Source organism: Artemia franciscana, chromosome 5 (assembly GCF_032884065.1).
Source record: "Artemia franciscana chromosome 5, ASM3288406v1, whole genome shotgun sequence".
In the NCBI taxonomy this organism is placed as follows: Eukaryota; Metazoa; Arthropoda; class Branchiopoda; order Anostraca; family Artemiidae; genus Artemia; species Artemia franciscana.
The window spans coordinates 59020959-59039079 of NC_088867.1; the positions used below are offsets into that span (position 1 = coordinate 59020959).

Genomic DNA, 18121 nt, shown 5'->3' on the forward strand with positions numbered 1-18121 from the left:
GAAAAAGGTTGAAAAATTGGTATTCTGTTGATAGGTATCAAGCCAAATAGATGGTACTGTAAAAAGCATACCAGTAGAAGCTATATATCCACATTCTTTATTCCAAGTATGTTTTATTTGTTACTGTATCAGTGGATGAATGGATACACTAAATATAGATTAGAGAAATCTTGTTTAAAGATATGTATCAAAGGATTTGTATCTTACATTTCAGGCACATATCGTATTTTACATACTTTTGATGAAAATACATTGTCGTACTACGAAATGAATCCTGATACCGTTGCAGTGTTCCAACCAGAAATAACCCATACGCAGTATGAAAATAAAATTTATAGGCTTCATAAGCCAGTAGGTACCTTCAAGGATATCTTGAATTTCGTTGAAGAAAAAGGCACACCTCTAGTTGGCCTTCGGAGCAAACACAATATTGGATTCAAATACACGGAAAGACCCTTGGTTGTGGTTTATTATGATGTGAATTATGACTACCAGTACGTGAAAGGTAAGTTCGTCTTATTTTAGGAGTAAATGTCTATAACTCTCAGTCAATCACTAATCTAAAAGTCAATTACTAATCTAAAAGTCATGAGATGATCAGTATCTGAAATATCTTCATAGAAAAAGTAACAGGTATGTTGTACTTAGTATGTTTGAGTTAGTATACTTGGAGCTACTTATTTACTTTGAACTTACTTAGTATGGTTGAGGCACTGGTATATTTTTGACCCTCAGAAGAGAGTACTGGTCAACATACAAGAGTATATGCTAAATTTTTCTTTTTTGCTCTTTGAATCTTTGTCTAGTGTAACTTATGCAATAAAATTAAAAAAAAAAAAAATAGTTCCATGTCTTATCTTCGGTTCCAATGAATTCCAATTTTTTTTATTTCTGGACAAATTATTCAAATCATCAAGCAAAATCTGTTATTTTGTTATAAAAAAATATTTAAAAATATATTTTTAAATATTTTATTTAATTTGTTACCAGAAATTTAAAAATAAGTACATCCCCTCCAAATGCCATAGGATGATATGAAGGAGGAATAATGAAACAAATCCACAAAAAATTACATTAACTTCAGAAGGGGGTTGAAAAAACGAAACAGAATATAGTTGCAATACCATATACCCTGCTAACAACAACTTAGCTTTCAACTCTTTCCATAGCAAACATCAATCAAAATATAGATACCAATTTTATTGATTTTATACCATTTTATTCTATCAATTATATATCCTATTGAATCATCAAAAATGTAATTAAAAAACAATCCATTTTCACTAGTTGTTTTTTAAATTCACTTACATCACACCTACTTTTAATATCCTCATCTGCCGAATTCCTTGACTCAAGCCCTCTAAATATAATAGAAAAACAACCAATAATTTATTAATTGATATAATTTATTAATTATAAAGTAAAATCCGATTTGAGCCTAATAAATGGCAGCAAATTTTTCTCGAAATTTCACAAGTTTGAGATCTTCCTTGCAAATGTCTCTGTGAAAGCACAAACAAGGTAAAATTATGAAAATGAGAGGCTATAACAAGATGACTTTTTCGATCGAAATAAAAAGGGGCAAAAATATGAAAAGCATTGTTTATTGAAAATTATAAAGATTTACTTTATGTGCATTTGATAATCAACGAAATTTATGAAGTAAACCAGTTAAAAATCACAGTCGTAAAAAGTTTGGTACAGGTTAAAATCTTTAGGATGATAAACAACACAAATAGTTCGTAAGTAATAAGGAAAAAGAGTAAAAACCCATAAATTCAAAGAGAGAAGGGAGGACACTAATCTGAGAATAAAAAAGGATAAAGATCTTCCAGAGCCATTGCTGGTGCATAGGGCAAGGAATAGATTTTTCAGTTGCTGGGTCTTTTTTGAGGGAAAATCACTAAGCTTGTCGCCCAAAAAGGTCTGAAAGTTCCTATCTTTTCACTTCTTCCCTAAATCAAAGAACATGGAAAACCGACAAAAATCGACAAGAAAACTGACAAAACAGGTATTACCCAGCAAATTCCTAAAGCTAATTGTTTTCTTTTATTTTATTTGTCTACACTGGGACTAAGCTAAAGGTTTTGATTTTACCAAAAGGGAGCAAAAGATATTGTTTATATATTTACCTTTTTTAGTCTTATTTAAGCTTTGTTTTGTTCTTTGCTGACATTCTTTTTTTTAATTTCAGTTAAATGTTTAACTCAGTGGACTAAAACTGAATGTAATTCCAGTTTGTTTTGACATTTTAATGACATTTTAATTTTTTTTTTGTAGCATTGCCCTGCTGAGCAATGTCAGTGGGGTTTACAGTTTGTAACTTCTATTATGCCTAAATCAAAGCACAAAATATTCTCTTTTCTTTAGTTTCATTTTTTCTTTCGTCTAAAGAGGAGGATCTCGGTAAATTACGACCTCCAGTATGCAAAAGGTGTTAAAGTGGAAGTGAAATTTAGGAAGCTTTTAAAAATCAAATCTAAATCCAGTCTTCAATAGAAAACTATTCATGTCATCTAGTGTTTCTAACAGTTCGTGGTAACGAACTGTAAGTAGGGAGTGACCCGGCTCAATAGTAACTGAAACTCTAAAAAACGGAATTTTGATACCAATAGATACATTAAAAATACATTTTTTATATATAAGTTTCGTCAAGTTTAGTCTTACCCATCAAAAGTTACGAGTCAAAGAAAATTTGCCTTATTTTCGAAAAAAGGGAGAAACAGCCCCTAAAATTCATAGGACCTTAATGAAATCGTATCCTCAGATTCAGCGTATCAGAGAACTTCTATAGAGGTCTCAAGCTCTAATCTAGAAAAATGTAAAATTTTGGATTTTTTGCCACAAGAAAGATCACGGATGCGTGTTTATTTGTTATTTTTTCCCAGCGGTGATCGTATTGACCCAGTGATCCTAGAATGTCGCAAGAGGGTTCATTTGAACGAAAATTGGAAGTTCTTGTGCCCTTTTTTAAGAGACCAAAAAAATGGAGGTCAACCAGGCCCCTTCCCACGCTCATTTTTCCCAAAGTCACCAGATCAAAATTTTTAGATAGCCATGTTGTTCAGCACGGTCGAAAAAATCTAATAACTATGTCTTTGAGGATGACTTATTCCCCCACAGTCCCTAAGGGAAGGGCTGCAAGCTATGAACTTTGCCCATTGTTATAGTATTGGTTATTGAAAAGTATACAGACTTTTTCAGGGGTATTTTTTCTTGTGGGGAGGGGGTTACGTGGGAGGATCTTTTCATGGAGAAATTTCTATTGGGGAAGAGAATTTTCCATGAAGGGAACATTTTCCGTCATTGGGTGCCAGATTTTACCAGCATAATTTAAATAACAATCAGAAATTAAATATAAAAACAAGTTTTTTCAACTGAAAGTAAAGAGCAACATTAAAACTTAAAACCAACAGAAATCATTACGTATATGAGTGGTTTGCCCCATCGTCAATACCTTGCTCTTTACACTTAAGTATTTTTAGTACTTTCAAAAAAGCTATGTGTTCTAATTAAACGCCGTTTGTGATATAGGGGTCATTCTTAAGAAATTGGAACAACGTTCAAACTTTAGCGTAAAGAATGAGTATTGACGAGGGGGCGAGCCCCTCATATAAGTAATAATTTTTGTTTGTTTTAAGTTTTAATCTTGTTCCTTACTTTCAGTTGAAAAACCTTGGTTTTTTATATTTAATCATACAAGACTTTTTTTTACCTGTTTAGTGTTGCTATGAGTCGCTATACAATGTACCGAAAATGTATTTTTTTTAAGAACGGGGAGGGGATTTTCGATTTTTCTCAATGAAATTACCAAAAAGGGTAGTTTTCAATGAAAACACAACGAAAGTATAAGTCGAAACCTTAGGGGGATTGGGGAGAAACCTATGGGAAAATGCTCCCCCTTTACAAAGTTTCAAACATGCTGCTTTGTTTATCTAACCGAGGCTTCAAATCGTTTAAATTTCTTACACTCAAATAGGTGTATGATTATACACCAAAATAAGGAAAATTCAAGAAAATATTTTCTTTCGGGAAACCTTACCTCCAGAATAAACGTCTTATCTATTGACATCATGAAAATATTCACAGAAGGTGGGAGCTGGGGTTCTTAGTTCAAACATAGAACATTCGGTATTATTCAATATTGGTTTCAAATATTGACCATCATTATTGAATTATTGTTACCGGAAAAGAATTCCATATACGACATAGACATATATCTTTTTGCTGCTAAGGAAAAAAACAATATGTAATACCAATTATATTAGACGTTTCTTACAGGTGATGTATTAAAAAGATTCTCATTCCTACCGCACAAATGCCATGTATGATTGCAGGAGCATCAATCCCTGTCTGCTAGCTCTTATTTTATAATTAATTAAAAAAATAGTTTCTCAACTGAAAGTAATGAGTAACATCAAAACATGAAACGAACATAAATTATTCCGTATGTGCGGCAGCTACCCTTTCCTCAATCCATCGATCTTCATGCTAAATTTTTGTAGTAATTTTAATCCATGTGAAATCTATCCCGCTTAAATGCCTTTCCTCTCTGGAAAATTTCCTTCAGACAAATCCATCGTCGCTAAAAATTCCCGCCAGAAAATTTCCTGCGGACACCTCCGCAGGGAAAATTCTCCTTGGCCTACTTTTGTTTAAAAAAGAATTCTTTTTATTTCCTGATTGTTTTTTTCCTGAAAGGCCCCCCCCCCCATGAAAAATTTCTTCATGGAGTATTGCTCTTGCGAAAAATTCCCACGTGAAGAAATTTTCTTTTTGAAAAATCTCCCAGAGAATTCAAACTTTGATTGTTAATCTCTTTTGATTCAAATGAGTTTAGAATTGTGTTCTTCATGCTGTTAACCTCTCTTATAGAATGAATACGAACTTGTTGTTCAAGTAAGCAGCCAAACTTCATAAAAGTAAGCAATTAGTAGCAGGTTAGCTGCTGAACTTCACAGTTTGTTAAGTTTTCATGGACGCTTTTTAAAAGGGAGGCTTCATGGATTTCGCTTTTAATCAGACAATCTAATTAGGATCTGCGCGTCGCTATCGTTTTGTCATTTTACTTTATATCATTATCACTTTGTCAGAGCATAACTTAAGTCTCACATGCAGTCCTTTTCAGACACAGAGTTTGTTCGGAAAAAAATTGTAAAAGTAGCCAGGGAATTCACCGCAGAGCACCCATTCCAGTTTGCAATCAGCAACGAAGAGGAATTCGCAGAAGAATTAAAATATGTGGGACTGGAAGATGCGACTGAAGACGTCAAAGTTGTTGTCTACGACCGGCAAAACAAGTTTAGAATGAATCCAGTTGATGACTTTGAAGCTGAGGATCTTTTAGAGTTTTTGCAGGAGCTGATTGAAGGTATACTTATTTTATAAGGTTTAATCATGTTTATATCTCTTTAATATTTTTGTTCACAGGTATAACAAAACAAGGCATTTTTCTTAAGGAAAAGAGATATACATTTTTCAAAAATGACAATAACAAACGATTTATTTATGAACTGAGGGAGACTAAGAAAGTAATTGAGCCCCCCTCCCTTTAAAAGTGCACCTTACCAGCCCCACAATTGATTTCACTTGGAACGTCAAAATCATATGCCTAAGTATGGTACGTTTGCCTAAGGTCTTGTGCTTTAAAAGAATGCTTTAATCTCGAACCTGAAATGATTCCCGAGTTACTCAGACTTGAGTAACTCGACATTGCGAAGCATTCTAACCATTATCGTTTAAACATTGTCAACACAGTAAGAATTGGTATATTATTTTTCTAATTTGTTAATCATAAATAATGACGACTGAACATCCTTATTTTGCACGGGCATGTTAAGTAGCTAATCTTATCCAATGGCAATTTCAACCGGTTAAAAAAAAAAAAAAGTTGGAACTCTTTTACCGTCCTTTATCCGATTTTACGCCAAAAGACAGCTCTGGGCTAATTTTATTCAGACTGATAAGTGTGACAACGTTGCTCTCGGTTGATGAATGTGGATTTAAGTACCTATCCATTCAAATAGTCAGACTGATTCTTTTTTTTAGAAGCTCTTCTGCTACTGGCAAAAAAAAAAAAGAAAAAAAAGTTTTTGTTGATTCTTGGCCTATATACTCAAGCATGGAGAGTGTTTTTAGACACGTTTTAGAAAGAAATTAAATTAAAAAATAAGTTTTTTAACTGCAAGTAAGGAGCGACATTAAAACTTAATTCCGACTTATTCCGTATATGAAAGGGGTTGTCCCCTCCTCAACGCCTCGCTCTTTACGCTAAAGTTTAACTCTTTCTCGCTATTCTACTTTTCAAAACAATAACAAACTTTAGCGTAAAGAGCGAGGCGTTGAGGAGGGACAACCCCTTTCATATACGGAATAATTTCTGCTTGTTTTAAGTTTTAATGTCGCTCCTTACTTACAGTTAAATAAACTTATTTTTTAATTTAATTTCGGAATGTTTTGATTTTGGTTTTGATTTTGGCTGATCGCACATGAATATTTAAAACAAAATTTGCATATTAATTTTTTTGGCTAAATGGCTTTCTCATAGTTTGATCGGACGATTTTGAAAAAAAGCGATGGGGGAGGAGGGCTAGTTGCCCTACAATTTTTGGTTACTTAAAAATACAATTAGGATTCTTTTTTTTACGAACGTTTTTATTAGTAATAAATGTACATAACTTACGAATTAACTAACGTGACGCGGCACTAACTAACGCGACAAGGCCTTATTCGGAAGAGGGAGGCAATTTCACCGCCCCCCTCCTGAAGTGTTTGTCTGACTCGTAAAAACGTAACAAAAATGAATATAAACAAATTTATGATATTTTTTTTAAGTTTTTTGTTATCCCTCCTCCCAAAAAAAATCTTAGTTACGTTCTCAACGGGAAGACACTACAGCCTCCTCTGCTTTACATGTTTACTGATTATTATATTTAGATGAATTGAAATAGACCACGCCTCTCTCTACTTCCAAAAATAGCATCATGAGCTAATCAAACTGTTCGTAGTAACGAACTATAGTAAATTTTGATACCAATAGTTACATCAAAAGATTCAAATTTTAATGCTGATTTTAAATATATAAGTATCATCAAGTTTAGTCTTTCCCATCAAAAGTTAGGAGCCTGAGAATATTTGCCTTATTTTAAAAGGGGAAACACCCCCTAAAAGTCCCAGAATCTTAACAAAAATCACATGATCAGATTGAGCGTGTCCAAAAGCACCACTGTAGAAGTTTCAAGCTCCTTTTTACAAAATGTGGAATTTCGTATTTTTGCCAGAGGACAGATCACGGATACGCGTTTATTTGTTTGTTTGTTTTTCTGTTGTTGTTTTTTTCCCCAGAGGTGATCTTATCAACCCATTGGTACTAGAATGTCGAAAGAGGACTCATTCTAGCAGAAATTAAAAGTTCTAGTGCTCTTTTTGAGTCACCAAAAAATCGAAGGGCACCTAGGCACCCTCCCACGCACCCTCCCACGCTCATTTTTTCCCCAAAGTCACCGGAACAAAATTTTGAGATAGCCATTTTGTTCAGCATAGTCGAATAATTTAATAACTATGTCTTTGGGGACGACTTAATCCCCCACAGTCCTCGGGGGGAGGGCAGCAATTTACAAACTTTGACAATTGTTTACATATAGTAATAGTTATTGCGAAATGCACAGCCGTTTTCAGGGGGACTTTTTCGCATTGGGATGGGGATGGGTTGGAGGAGGGGGTGACTTGGGAGGATCTTCCCATGGAAGAATTTATAATGAGGGAAGATAATTTCTATGAAGGGGGCGCAGGATTTTCTAGCATTATTAAAAAAAACAATGAGAAAATAAATAAAAAAAGTTTTTTTCAACTGGAAGTAAGGAGCAGCATTAAAACTTAAAACGAACAGATAATATCATGCATATAAAGGGGTTCGTCTCCTCCACAATACCATGCTCTTTACGCTAAAGTGTTTTTATTAATTTCAACTATTTATTCTGCGGCCTTTGTGGATCAGGGGTCATTCTTAAAGAATTGGGACGAAATTCAAGCTTCAGTGTAAAGAGAGAGGTATTGACGAGGGGGCGAACCCCCTCATATACGTAATAATTTCTGTTCGTTTTAAGTTTTAATGTTGCTCCTTACTTTCAGTTGAAAAAACTTGCTTTTTTTTAAATTTAATTACTTTAAAAAACTTATGAGTTTTTTGAGGAAAAGTAAAGAGCTCCATTAAGCCAAGAATAAGCGAAAATGAAGTCAAATAATCTTCTAAGCGTAAATTACCATAAATCACTATCAATTAGTAAATGAAACTCAAAACGAACAGATACAATAAACAAAGAACAAAACGAACAATATATGGCGAAGTCAAACTCAAGACGAGCAAAAATTAACATGAGTAGGGCTGATAACCCCCATGCCTTCTCAAGACCAGACAAAATTTGTGCTTTACTGAAAAAAAAATGACCGTGGATTATCAGTTTAATCGATATACTTATATTTATTCCTTAAGAAGTTTTGATAATTTCTTATCTATGAATGTAAGAAAAGTGAAAACATTTCAACCGTATTTTGTTTTCAGTAAAGCGCAAACTATGTTCGTTTTTTCATTTAGTTTAACATCTGCCTAAATATTCCTTAAAATCTTCACCTTAATACCCTTAGCTTGCGCAGTAGTAAGAGTTGTAGCAGCATTAGTAACAGTATGGGCATAGCACCTTTGGTCTGTTCAACATCCCCTTCAACACGCGCTGAAAGTTTCAGCTTCATACATACCATCAACCATTCCTGAAGCATTTCTGATGCGTCCGCTTGACAACCTGTGTGGGCATAGTGTGTTTCGATTTAGTTCCATACAACTTCTATATATCACAAATTTATCAGTTTAATATCCTTAGTTTTAATAGCAGTAGTAGTAGTAGTAGTAGTGGTAGTAGTAGTAGTAGTAGTAGCAGCTGCAGAATTAATTGTAGTGGCCTAAAATTTAGTGGCAGTAGCAGTAGTAGAGGTAGTAATAATAGAAACAGTAATGATATTAATAGTTGAAGCAGAAGCGTTCCTCCTCAAATTTTCTTGAAAATTTCACCTTCAAGCCCTTATGGAATAGTTGTAATAGTAGTCACAGTAGAATTAATTGATATTACTACTAATATTATTGGATAGCAGTAGTACTACTAGCAGCAGTAGTATTAGCCTTTTGCCTTTTGGTCAATTGAACATCACTTTCATCAAGTTGTAGCAGTTTCAACTTAATACAATTAGCCATTGCTATGATATTGCTGATATGTCATTTTGATAACTTTAATGTTCATATACTTCTTGAAATTTTCATCTCATTACTCTCAGCCCTACAAGTAATTGCAATTTAAGAAGTAGTAGTAGTAGTAAATGTAGCAGTAAGAGTAGTATTCTGCAGTAGTGTGCATATAATGTCTTTCGGTGACATGATCTTCCCCTTTAAGTATTCTCCAAAAATTGAGGCTTGTTGCCCTTCAATCGCTTTTGACCAATATAAAGGGCACTAACCCTGTCAACTTCCAATCGAATGAGCCTTTTTGAAGTTTCTACGATAAAAATGGCCATCTCGAAATCTGTATCAGATGCGTTTCCGAAAATACGAGGTTTGGGGGGGGGATATCCACCGTTAGATCACTTTCAATCTTAGACAGAACACTAGAACTTCAGATTATCAATCTAATGAGCCCCTTTCGAAGTTTTTACGATCACCCTTTTTATATAAACCTTATATACCCCGAGGGCATTACTGACAACCCTTGTTTTGAGGGCTCTGGGGGGGGGTTCATACTCAAAGATAGAATTTCTGGAGCTTTCAATTACATTGGATAAAATGGATATCTAAAAATTTTAATTTGATGTGTTTGGGGAAATGGTGGGCGAGGAGAGCCATCCAATCACGTTTGACTATTAAAAAGGGCAGTAGCCCTTTCAATTTCCAATCGAATGAGCTCTTTTTAAAGTTTCTATGACAACAAATTGCCATTTCAAAATTTCTATCAGATGCATTTCGGGAACATACGAGGTTTGTGGGGGGGGGGGCTATCCACCCTCCGATCACTCTGAATCTTAATAGGGGCACTAGAACTTCTGATTACTAATCCAATTGAGCCCTTCCGAAGTTTATTCTATCACCCTTTCTATGTATATACCTTATATACCCCCAGGGCACAACTTAAAACCCTCGCAACCCAGAGGGCTGTGGAAGGGAGCGTTGTCATTTTGAAACAGATAATACCCAGACCTTTCAATTACGATGAAAAAAATGGCTATCTCAAAATTGGAAGGATTGGTTTGTACCAATCCAATGAGCCCCCTCCAAAGTTTATACGATCACCCTTTCTATATAAACCTTAGATGTCCCCAGGGCATAACTATAACCCTTGCCCTGATGTCTGTAGGGGGGAGAGGGTGTCATTCTCAAATACATAATTTCGAGACTTTTCAACTATGTTGAATAAAATTGCAATGTCAAAGTTTTGATTGGATGTCTTTGGGAAAATGGTGGGCGTGAGGGGGAGTTGGTTGCCCTCCAATCACTTTCATCTATTAACAAGGGCACTAGCACTTTCAATTTTCAATCAAATGAGCCTCCGTCTAAGTTTTTAAGGCAACAAATGGCCATCTCAAAATTTTTATCAGATACATTTCCAAAAGTAGGAGGTTCGGGCGGGGGTTTCCATCCTCCCATCCCTCTGAATCTCAAAAAGGGCATTGAAACTTCTGGTTAGCAATCCAATAAGCCTCCTCCGAAGTTTATACGGTCACCCTTTCTATATAAACCTTATATGCCCCCAGGGCATAGCTTGCATTCTTGGCCTGACGGTTATAGTGAGGGGGGGTATCATCCTCAGATACATAATTACCGGACCTTTTAACTACGTTGAACAAAATTGCTATCTCAAAATTTTGATTAGATGTGTTTAGGGAAATGGTGGGCATGGGAGGGATTCAATTTCAAATCGAATAAGCTCTTTTTGAGATTTCTACGACAACTCTTTCGATACGAAGTGCTCTGGTCTAAAACCTTTTTACTTTTTAAAACCTTGGGTATGACGTATGAAAAAAAAGAAAGGAAACAATAAATGAAAAGAGAAAAGAAAACAAAAAGGTGAAAAACGAGGATTTTATCAGCCAATAGCAAAACATGAAAAACAAGCAAATATTTCGACAAGGACCTCCGCCAAGTCGTCCTCAGTGCTCAAAAAAAAGAAAGAGGAAAAAAAGGAAACAGAGAAGAAACAATAGCAAAATCTAACCTTTTTAAGTGAACTGCACGAGAGGAAAAAAGTCACTGAATCAAACAACAAAAACCAACTTGAAGTCAATGAAAGAGAAGTTACCAATTAGATTGAATAAGTATCCTTTGCCTTGCAACAGATTTCGCCTGTCTACAATTTCGGTTTTCATTAGATATGCGGACAGGTTGTCATAAATTAGACTGGGCGAGAACATTCATAGAGTCTTTTAATATTAAATTATTACAAATTGGGCTTAAGGAAATATTTTATCCTTTCCCGAGTTAAAAAAATGTTCAACTTTTTGTTCAGTAAAGTCAAGCCTTGGGTATGATCAGTGTGAAGAGCATCTTTTTTATTCACGTCAATGCATATTAGAATTAATCTGTTTGAATGTTTTCAAAGAACAATGTTAAACCTTTTAAACTACAAATTTCATATGCATAGTCACTTTTTATGACTACGGCCTCCATAGTCTTACCATGGGCGGGTGGAATCGTCACTTTTGGTGAAAACCAAAGATAAGTCGTTCAGCTAAACTATAAACTTTCACCACCCTTGTCATTTATGTGATGGTGAGCTGAGACGTGTGGTTACGGAGCTGAGACATGGCATGCATCAGCAGCAATCCTAAAAGCCAAGAAGTCAAAGAGACTGAGAAGCATCGAAGGTCTGCGGTGGTTTGACTTCGTGACAAACGAGAAACTGTTGGAGCTCACCAAGCAGTCTTAGTTTCTGACCTAAGCAGTCGAGCGTACCTTACGATGAAGGTGATCTTCGACTTTGACTCTATGAAAGCCGCTGGGAAGTTACCTCACGGCTTACTAAAGAAACAATGATCTGACAGCCTATCCGAGTTCGTAGCGATGGCATTTATCTGGCCAAGTCGAGCGCAAACGCTTGTCATTGACTGAAGCCGGCGGAAGAGGCAGACATCCCTCTCTACAACGAGTAGATCCTGGCGGAAGGCCTAGGTCAAGTAAGTAAGTCCTTTCTTCCCAGACTATTACGCTATTTTTGAGGAGCTTCCAACTTTAATACCTTACTTATTTTTCAGGCAAGCACAAGCCGTACTACCGTTCTCAGTCCATACCAAAAGTGCAAGAGGGTCCAGTTAAAGTCATAGTCGCAAACAGTTTCCAAAGTGAAGTTCTTGAATCTAAAAAAGATGTTTTATTAGAGATTTATGCACCTTGGTGTGGGCATTGCAAAGCTCTAGAGCCTGTGTACAAAAAACTTGCCCTGAAAATGTCAAACGAAAATCTTATCATTGCGAAATATGATGGTAGTGCTAATGATATTCCACCCTTATTTGGTCAAATTAAGGGATACCCAACAATATTTTTCATCCCTGCTTTTAAGAAGGAGGAATTTGTAATTTATGATGGTCCAAAGAATTATACAGATTTAAAAGAATTTATCAATGAGAATTCTTCAGTATTTCTTACCGATGAAGAAAGAATTGGTGAAAATGCCATTGGAGATAATACAAAGGATGAACTGTGAATATTATTGTGTTTTTTTTTTGAAGGAAATAAAAGAGTCGTATTGCTGATTGTTAATATAATATAACCAGCCAACAAATGATAATTTTAGGAATTTCCTAATTCAGCTTTGAGTTTAAAAGTGCTATTGAAATATCTCTAGTGTTATAGAGTTTCGGCTATATTTTTTGAAGATCTTAGGGAAACGCAAAAAATTGGAAGTATGTAAGACTATGGATAATAAAAAATGTGTAACCATATTTTTCAGATTCAATGTATAAAACTGCATCTGGAAACTTTCGCAAGTTCTCAAATTATCTTTTTCATTTTAAATTAAAAAAATAATTAAGAAAATCGGAAATTTTTAAATAGTAAAGGGAACATAAAAAGTTTATAAAACGCTGGGGAACAAAACTAAAATTATTTAGTTAATAAGTATTTCATAACCTTGTTAATATCTTAAATACCAGTAGAACTTTTTATGCCAAGATCAGAAATTCAATCATAGTCATTCCTTGCCCAAACTATTTATGTGATGAATTTCTATTTTTTCGTCCATTTATAATATATCCAGTACCAATTTATCACAGAATAGATTTAGTGGCTAATTCGACACATGCTACTCAAGGTGATTTCCAGCACCTTCGTATGGGCAAACGTATTTTTTAGATCTCAATGATATTTGTTGCATACTCTCTAAATTATGGAATCAGGTTATTCCATATTTATCAGGTTTCCATATTTATTCATATTCCATGTATATCAGGTTTCTAAATATTGCAAGACCAATAAGGCGATGCCAAAGTTATGCGAGTGTGCGAGAAGTTGATGGAAAAACGATTCAACTGCATTGGAACTGCCATGGTACTACAGCCTCACATTCGGAGCTTATTCTTGCTCTGACAGATTGTTTTTATCCTAGACAGTTCAACACTCCCGTATGGGTATGCGGTGTTCTTAAGCTTAATGCCAGCCACACTTTTACATCAAATCCAATAGTTATAAAAACACTGTAACACAAATCTTGTCAGTCTTAAAAATATTGACCATTGGGTGAAACTCTTTACTTTTTAATTGTTTCAGCTAGCTGGAATTTCAGGATATATAGTTATACATAGTTACAAACTGTAACATTTGAATCTGGTTATATCAATCACGTATCTAGGACTTGAGCTTGTTTTTTCCACCAAGTTTCATCCCGATTCCACCACTCTAAGCGTTTTCCAAAACTTTAGGTTAGGGATAAAAAAAAGCTTTGAGGCATGATTTTCTTCCAAACATTAAATTTCATTAAGATCCGATTACTCCTTCGTAAGTCAAAAATACCTCGTTTTTTTAATTTTTTAAACCTCCCCCCAACTCCCCCAAAGAGAGCGGATCCGTTCTGGTTATGTCAATCACGTATCTAGGACTCGTGCTCATTTTTCCCTCCAAGTTTCATCCCGATCCCTCCAATCTAAGCGTTTTTCAATATTTTAGGTTTCCCCATCCCAACTCCCCCCGCTGTCACCTGATCCGGTCAGGATTTAAAGTAAGAGTCCTTAGACACGATATCCTTCCAAATATCAAATTTCATTAAGACCCGATCACCCGTTCGTAATTTAAACATACCTCCTCTTTTCTAATTTTTCCTATTTAACCGTCCCACCACTCCCCCCAGATGGTCGAATTGGGGAAATGATAATTTCTAATTTAATCTGGTCTGGTTCCTGATACGCCTGCCAAATTTCATCGTCCTAGCTTACCTGGAAGTGCCTAAAGTAGCAAAACCGGGACAGACAAACCGACAGACAGACCAACAGAATTTGCGATCGCTACATGTCACTTGGTTAATACCAAGTGCCATAAAAATCCGTCCAACGCTTCGGTATTGCTCAACAGAACTGAATGCTGGTATTTTTTATATTAGTTTTGGTAAGTAGGCTATTGTTTTGTGTATTTTTTGTAATTACTCAACATTAAAACTTAAAACGAACAGAAATTATCACGTATACGGGGGGGATGTCCCCTCCTCAACACATCTATCTTCAAGCTTCATTTTTGGTACTTTAAAAAATTTACTTATTGTTCTAGTTAAACGACCCTTGTGTTTCAGGAGTCGTTTTTAAAGAATTGAGACAAAAATTAAGCGTTAGCGTAAAGAGCGAACTATTGAGGAGGGGGCAGCTCCCCTCATATACGTAATGATTTCTGTTCATTTAAGTTTTAATGTTACTCCTTAATTCAGTAGAAAAAACATTTTTCCTAATTTAATTTTGAATCCTTTTTTAAATGACGCCAGGATTTCTGGCTCCATCTCTAAGGAATAATCACCCTCCTGCACAAAAATATCCTCTGGACGATTCAATCCTGATGAAAATTTGCCCGGGACAGTTACCCTTAGTATCTCCACGATGAAATTGATTCGGTAAAGAGAAAGCAAGACATATAAAGAAATTTCTTATAGGAATTCTAGCAAGTTCACCCAGTGTAAAATTTCCCCTGAAAAGTTAAGTTAACCCCCCTGGGAACTTCCCTCTCCATGGAAAATTCTTCCCGTGAAAAATCCTCCCAGCAGAAAATTCGTCCTCCCATCCCCAATTCGAAAAATACATGTATACTTCCCAATAACAAATGCTATATATTTACACAGTTTTAACTTAAAAACCTTTCCCCAGGAGCTATAGGGGGTCATTTTTATCTCCGAAGACAGAGTAATTGGGCCTTTCAACTATGCTGAACAAAAAGCTGTCTCAAAATTTGATTGACAATTTTGGGAAAAAAGTAGCGTAGGAGGGCGCCTAGTTCCCCTCCCTTTTTGGTCATTTAGAAAGGGAACTAGAACTATTCCTTTCCGTTATAATAAGCCCTCTCTCGACTTTCTAGGCCCATTGAGTCAATGCGATTACCCCTGGGGGGAAAAACAAATAAATACGCATCTGTGACCTTTCTTCTGGCAAAAATTTAAAAATTCCATATTTTGGCAGATATGAGCTTGAAACCGCTGCAGTAGGGTTCCTTGATACGCTGTATCTGATGGTATGGTTTCATTTGAATTCTATGACTTCTAAGGGATCTCTCCCCCTTTTTTCAAAAATCAGACAAATTTTCTCAGATTCGTAGTTTTTGATGAATAAGACCAAACTTAGTGAAACTTATATACTTGGAATCAGAATAATAAGGCGATTGTTCTGATATATCTACTGGTATCATAATTTTGTTGTTTAGAGTTTCGGTTACTACTGAGCCGGGTCACTCCTTACTTAACGTTCTTTACCACGAACTGTTTAACTACCCATAAAAATCCAAACAGAGATCATTGAGATATTAATCATTTTTTCTGCATTACCAAAAGAATTGTATTCATATAGCTTTACAGTTTCATGAAATGAAATTAAACAAATAGGAAAACTTTTTCAACTAAAGTGAGAAGCAAGTTTAAAACTGAAAACAAATTGAAATTACTCTGTATATAAGGGGGATTACCCCTTTCTCAACACCTTGCTCATTAAAAAAAAAGTTTTTTTGTGTTTTAAAATTTTTTTATTTTTATCAATTGCAAATTTTCTCCAAAAATTTGGACAAAAGCCCAACGTCACAGCAAAGAGTAAGGAGCTAAGGGGGAAACATCCCCCTTCATGTAACAATTAATCTGTTCAAATAGGTTTCAAATATGTTCCTCGCTTTCTGTTGAAAAGCTTTTTTATTCGAAAGTAAAACAGTTCAAAATAGGGATGAAACCTTTTTATTGACAGTGAATAGATATAAAATTATTTAACTGGATATTTCGAACACATATACAGTGTTCATCATCAGCAGTAAAACTCAGACATCATCATACTGAATTCAATCAATCAATACTAAATTTATTACGAATAAAGCGAATCAACTTGGTTGAATCCAATACTGCCACAGTGCAACATTACTCCGTTTGCAATTGGGAAGCCTAAAATATATTTATTGACACTTCTAAATCAATTAGCTTCTTAGAAGGTCAAATTGATAGAAAATTCGGCCTCTTGTTAGTAAAGTCCTAGTTTGGTGCCCTAAAATGGTAGAAAACAATACTTTCCCCTGGCTCAACTTGTATGGTCACTTAAAAAGAGCTTTAAATTTACGTTTGAATGAGCTCCCTCCCAATTATCTTGGACCTTCAGTTTGATACGACGACCTATGGGTAAAAGCAAAACAAAAAAACCTGCATCGACGATGTTTCTTCTGAAGAACAATGCAAAACTCCACATTTTGAAGATTGGAGCTTAAAACCTCTACGGTAGGGGTCTCTCATTTGATGTATCTAATAAAGGGATTTTGAACGAGATTGCTTCTTTTTTGGGGGTGTTTCGCTTTTTTCAAAAATAGGTAAATTTTCTCAAATATTTAGTTTTGGGTGAGTAGCAATAAACTGAAAGAATTATGTATGTTTAGAATCAGCATAAAAAGCCAATACGGCCGGTTTATCTGCAGGTAGGATGATTTTTGAGTATCTCTACTCTTTCTGTAAACTATTCTAAGGCGTAGGGAAATTGCATATAGACGAGTTTACATCTGTTATAATCTACGGAAGCAATAAATCTTTCTGTAAATTTGGTTTGAATTTGACTTTTTAAGATTAAATGCATAATTATGAAATATAAATATTGATTAAATAAATTGATCCCTTTGCCAGGGACCCCTGTCGTTTAAAATTTACTGTGTTTTGTTTCATTTTGCATGCGATGTAATTGCTCTTTTTATTTGAGTTGTTTCCTAAAAGTATTTAAAAATACACTTATTCCTACGATAAAATATCCTTAAATGTATTCCCTGTCACCCAACCATCACCGCTGTTTTGGCGTCTGCCCCCCCCCCCATCGAAAAATTTTCAGCCGGCGCCCTTGGTAGGTTATTTTAGCTTAGTTTCATTGAGATAATCTACGATGTTGGTACATTTTATGTAGGTTACGATGTAGGTTAGGTATTTAAAATAATGTGTTTTGCGCGGCCTGCTTTCCATAGTATTATTCTGTAGTTTTTATAATTTTGTAAATAAACTATTATATTTTCATCGTATTTTGGCATATTTCATTAGGATTAACTTCACTTCTTGAATGGGATCGTTATAATACGTAAGTATCCTAAATTAGATTAACTATTAAAATTAAGCATTTGTTGTTTATGGACTGCGTAACTTTTCAGGAATAATTGCGCCACCTCGCGACATTTCTTCTTCTGCAACTGGCAAGGTCAGTGTATAGATTTTTGGTACTTTAAAAATCGATGGGCTGTTTCAGAATTTTAAAATAGACTGCACCTCGCATTGCTCAATGTTTATACCCTAGGATCTATTATACCCTACAAACGAAAATTTGCAGGATGTAAAAGAAGCTTTAGCGAATGAAGTTGATTAAAATTATTTCAGAAGTTCTACGAATCAAGATTACGCTA

At 35.0% G+C, this 18121-nt stretch overlaps 1 protein-coding gene across 3 annotated transcripts in view; it reads left to right on the forward strand.

Moving 5' to 3' along the window:
* The window catches only part of LOC136027653 (probable protein disulfide-isomerase A4), a 51855-nt gene extending 39069 nt beyond the window's left edge, over nucleotides 1-12786 (forward strand). For all 3 annotated transcript variants that reach the window (XM_065705081.1, XM_065705082.1, XM_065705080.1), the window contains exons 6-8: nucleotides 215-505; nucleotides 5129-5371; nucleotides 12289-12786. In XM_065705081.1, the coding sequence (XP_065561153.1) occupies nucleotides 215-505; nucleotides 5129-5371; nucleotides 12289-12737 (983 nt within the window). In that variant the 3' untranslated portion in view covers nucleotides 12738-12786. The remainder of the gene's footprint in view (nucleotides 1-214; nucleotides 506-5128; nucleotides 5372-12288) is intronic.
* The last annotated feature ends 5335 nt before the right edge of the window (nucleotides 12787-18121 follow it).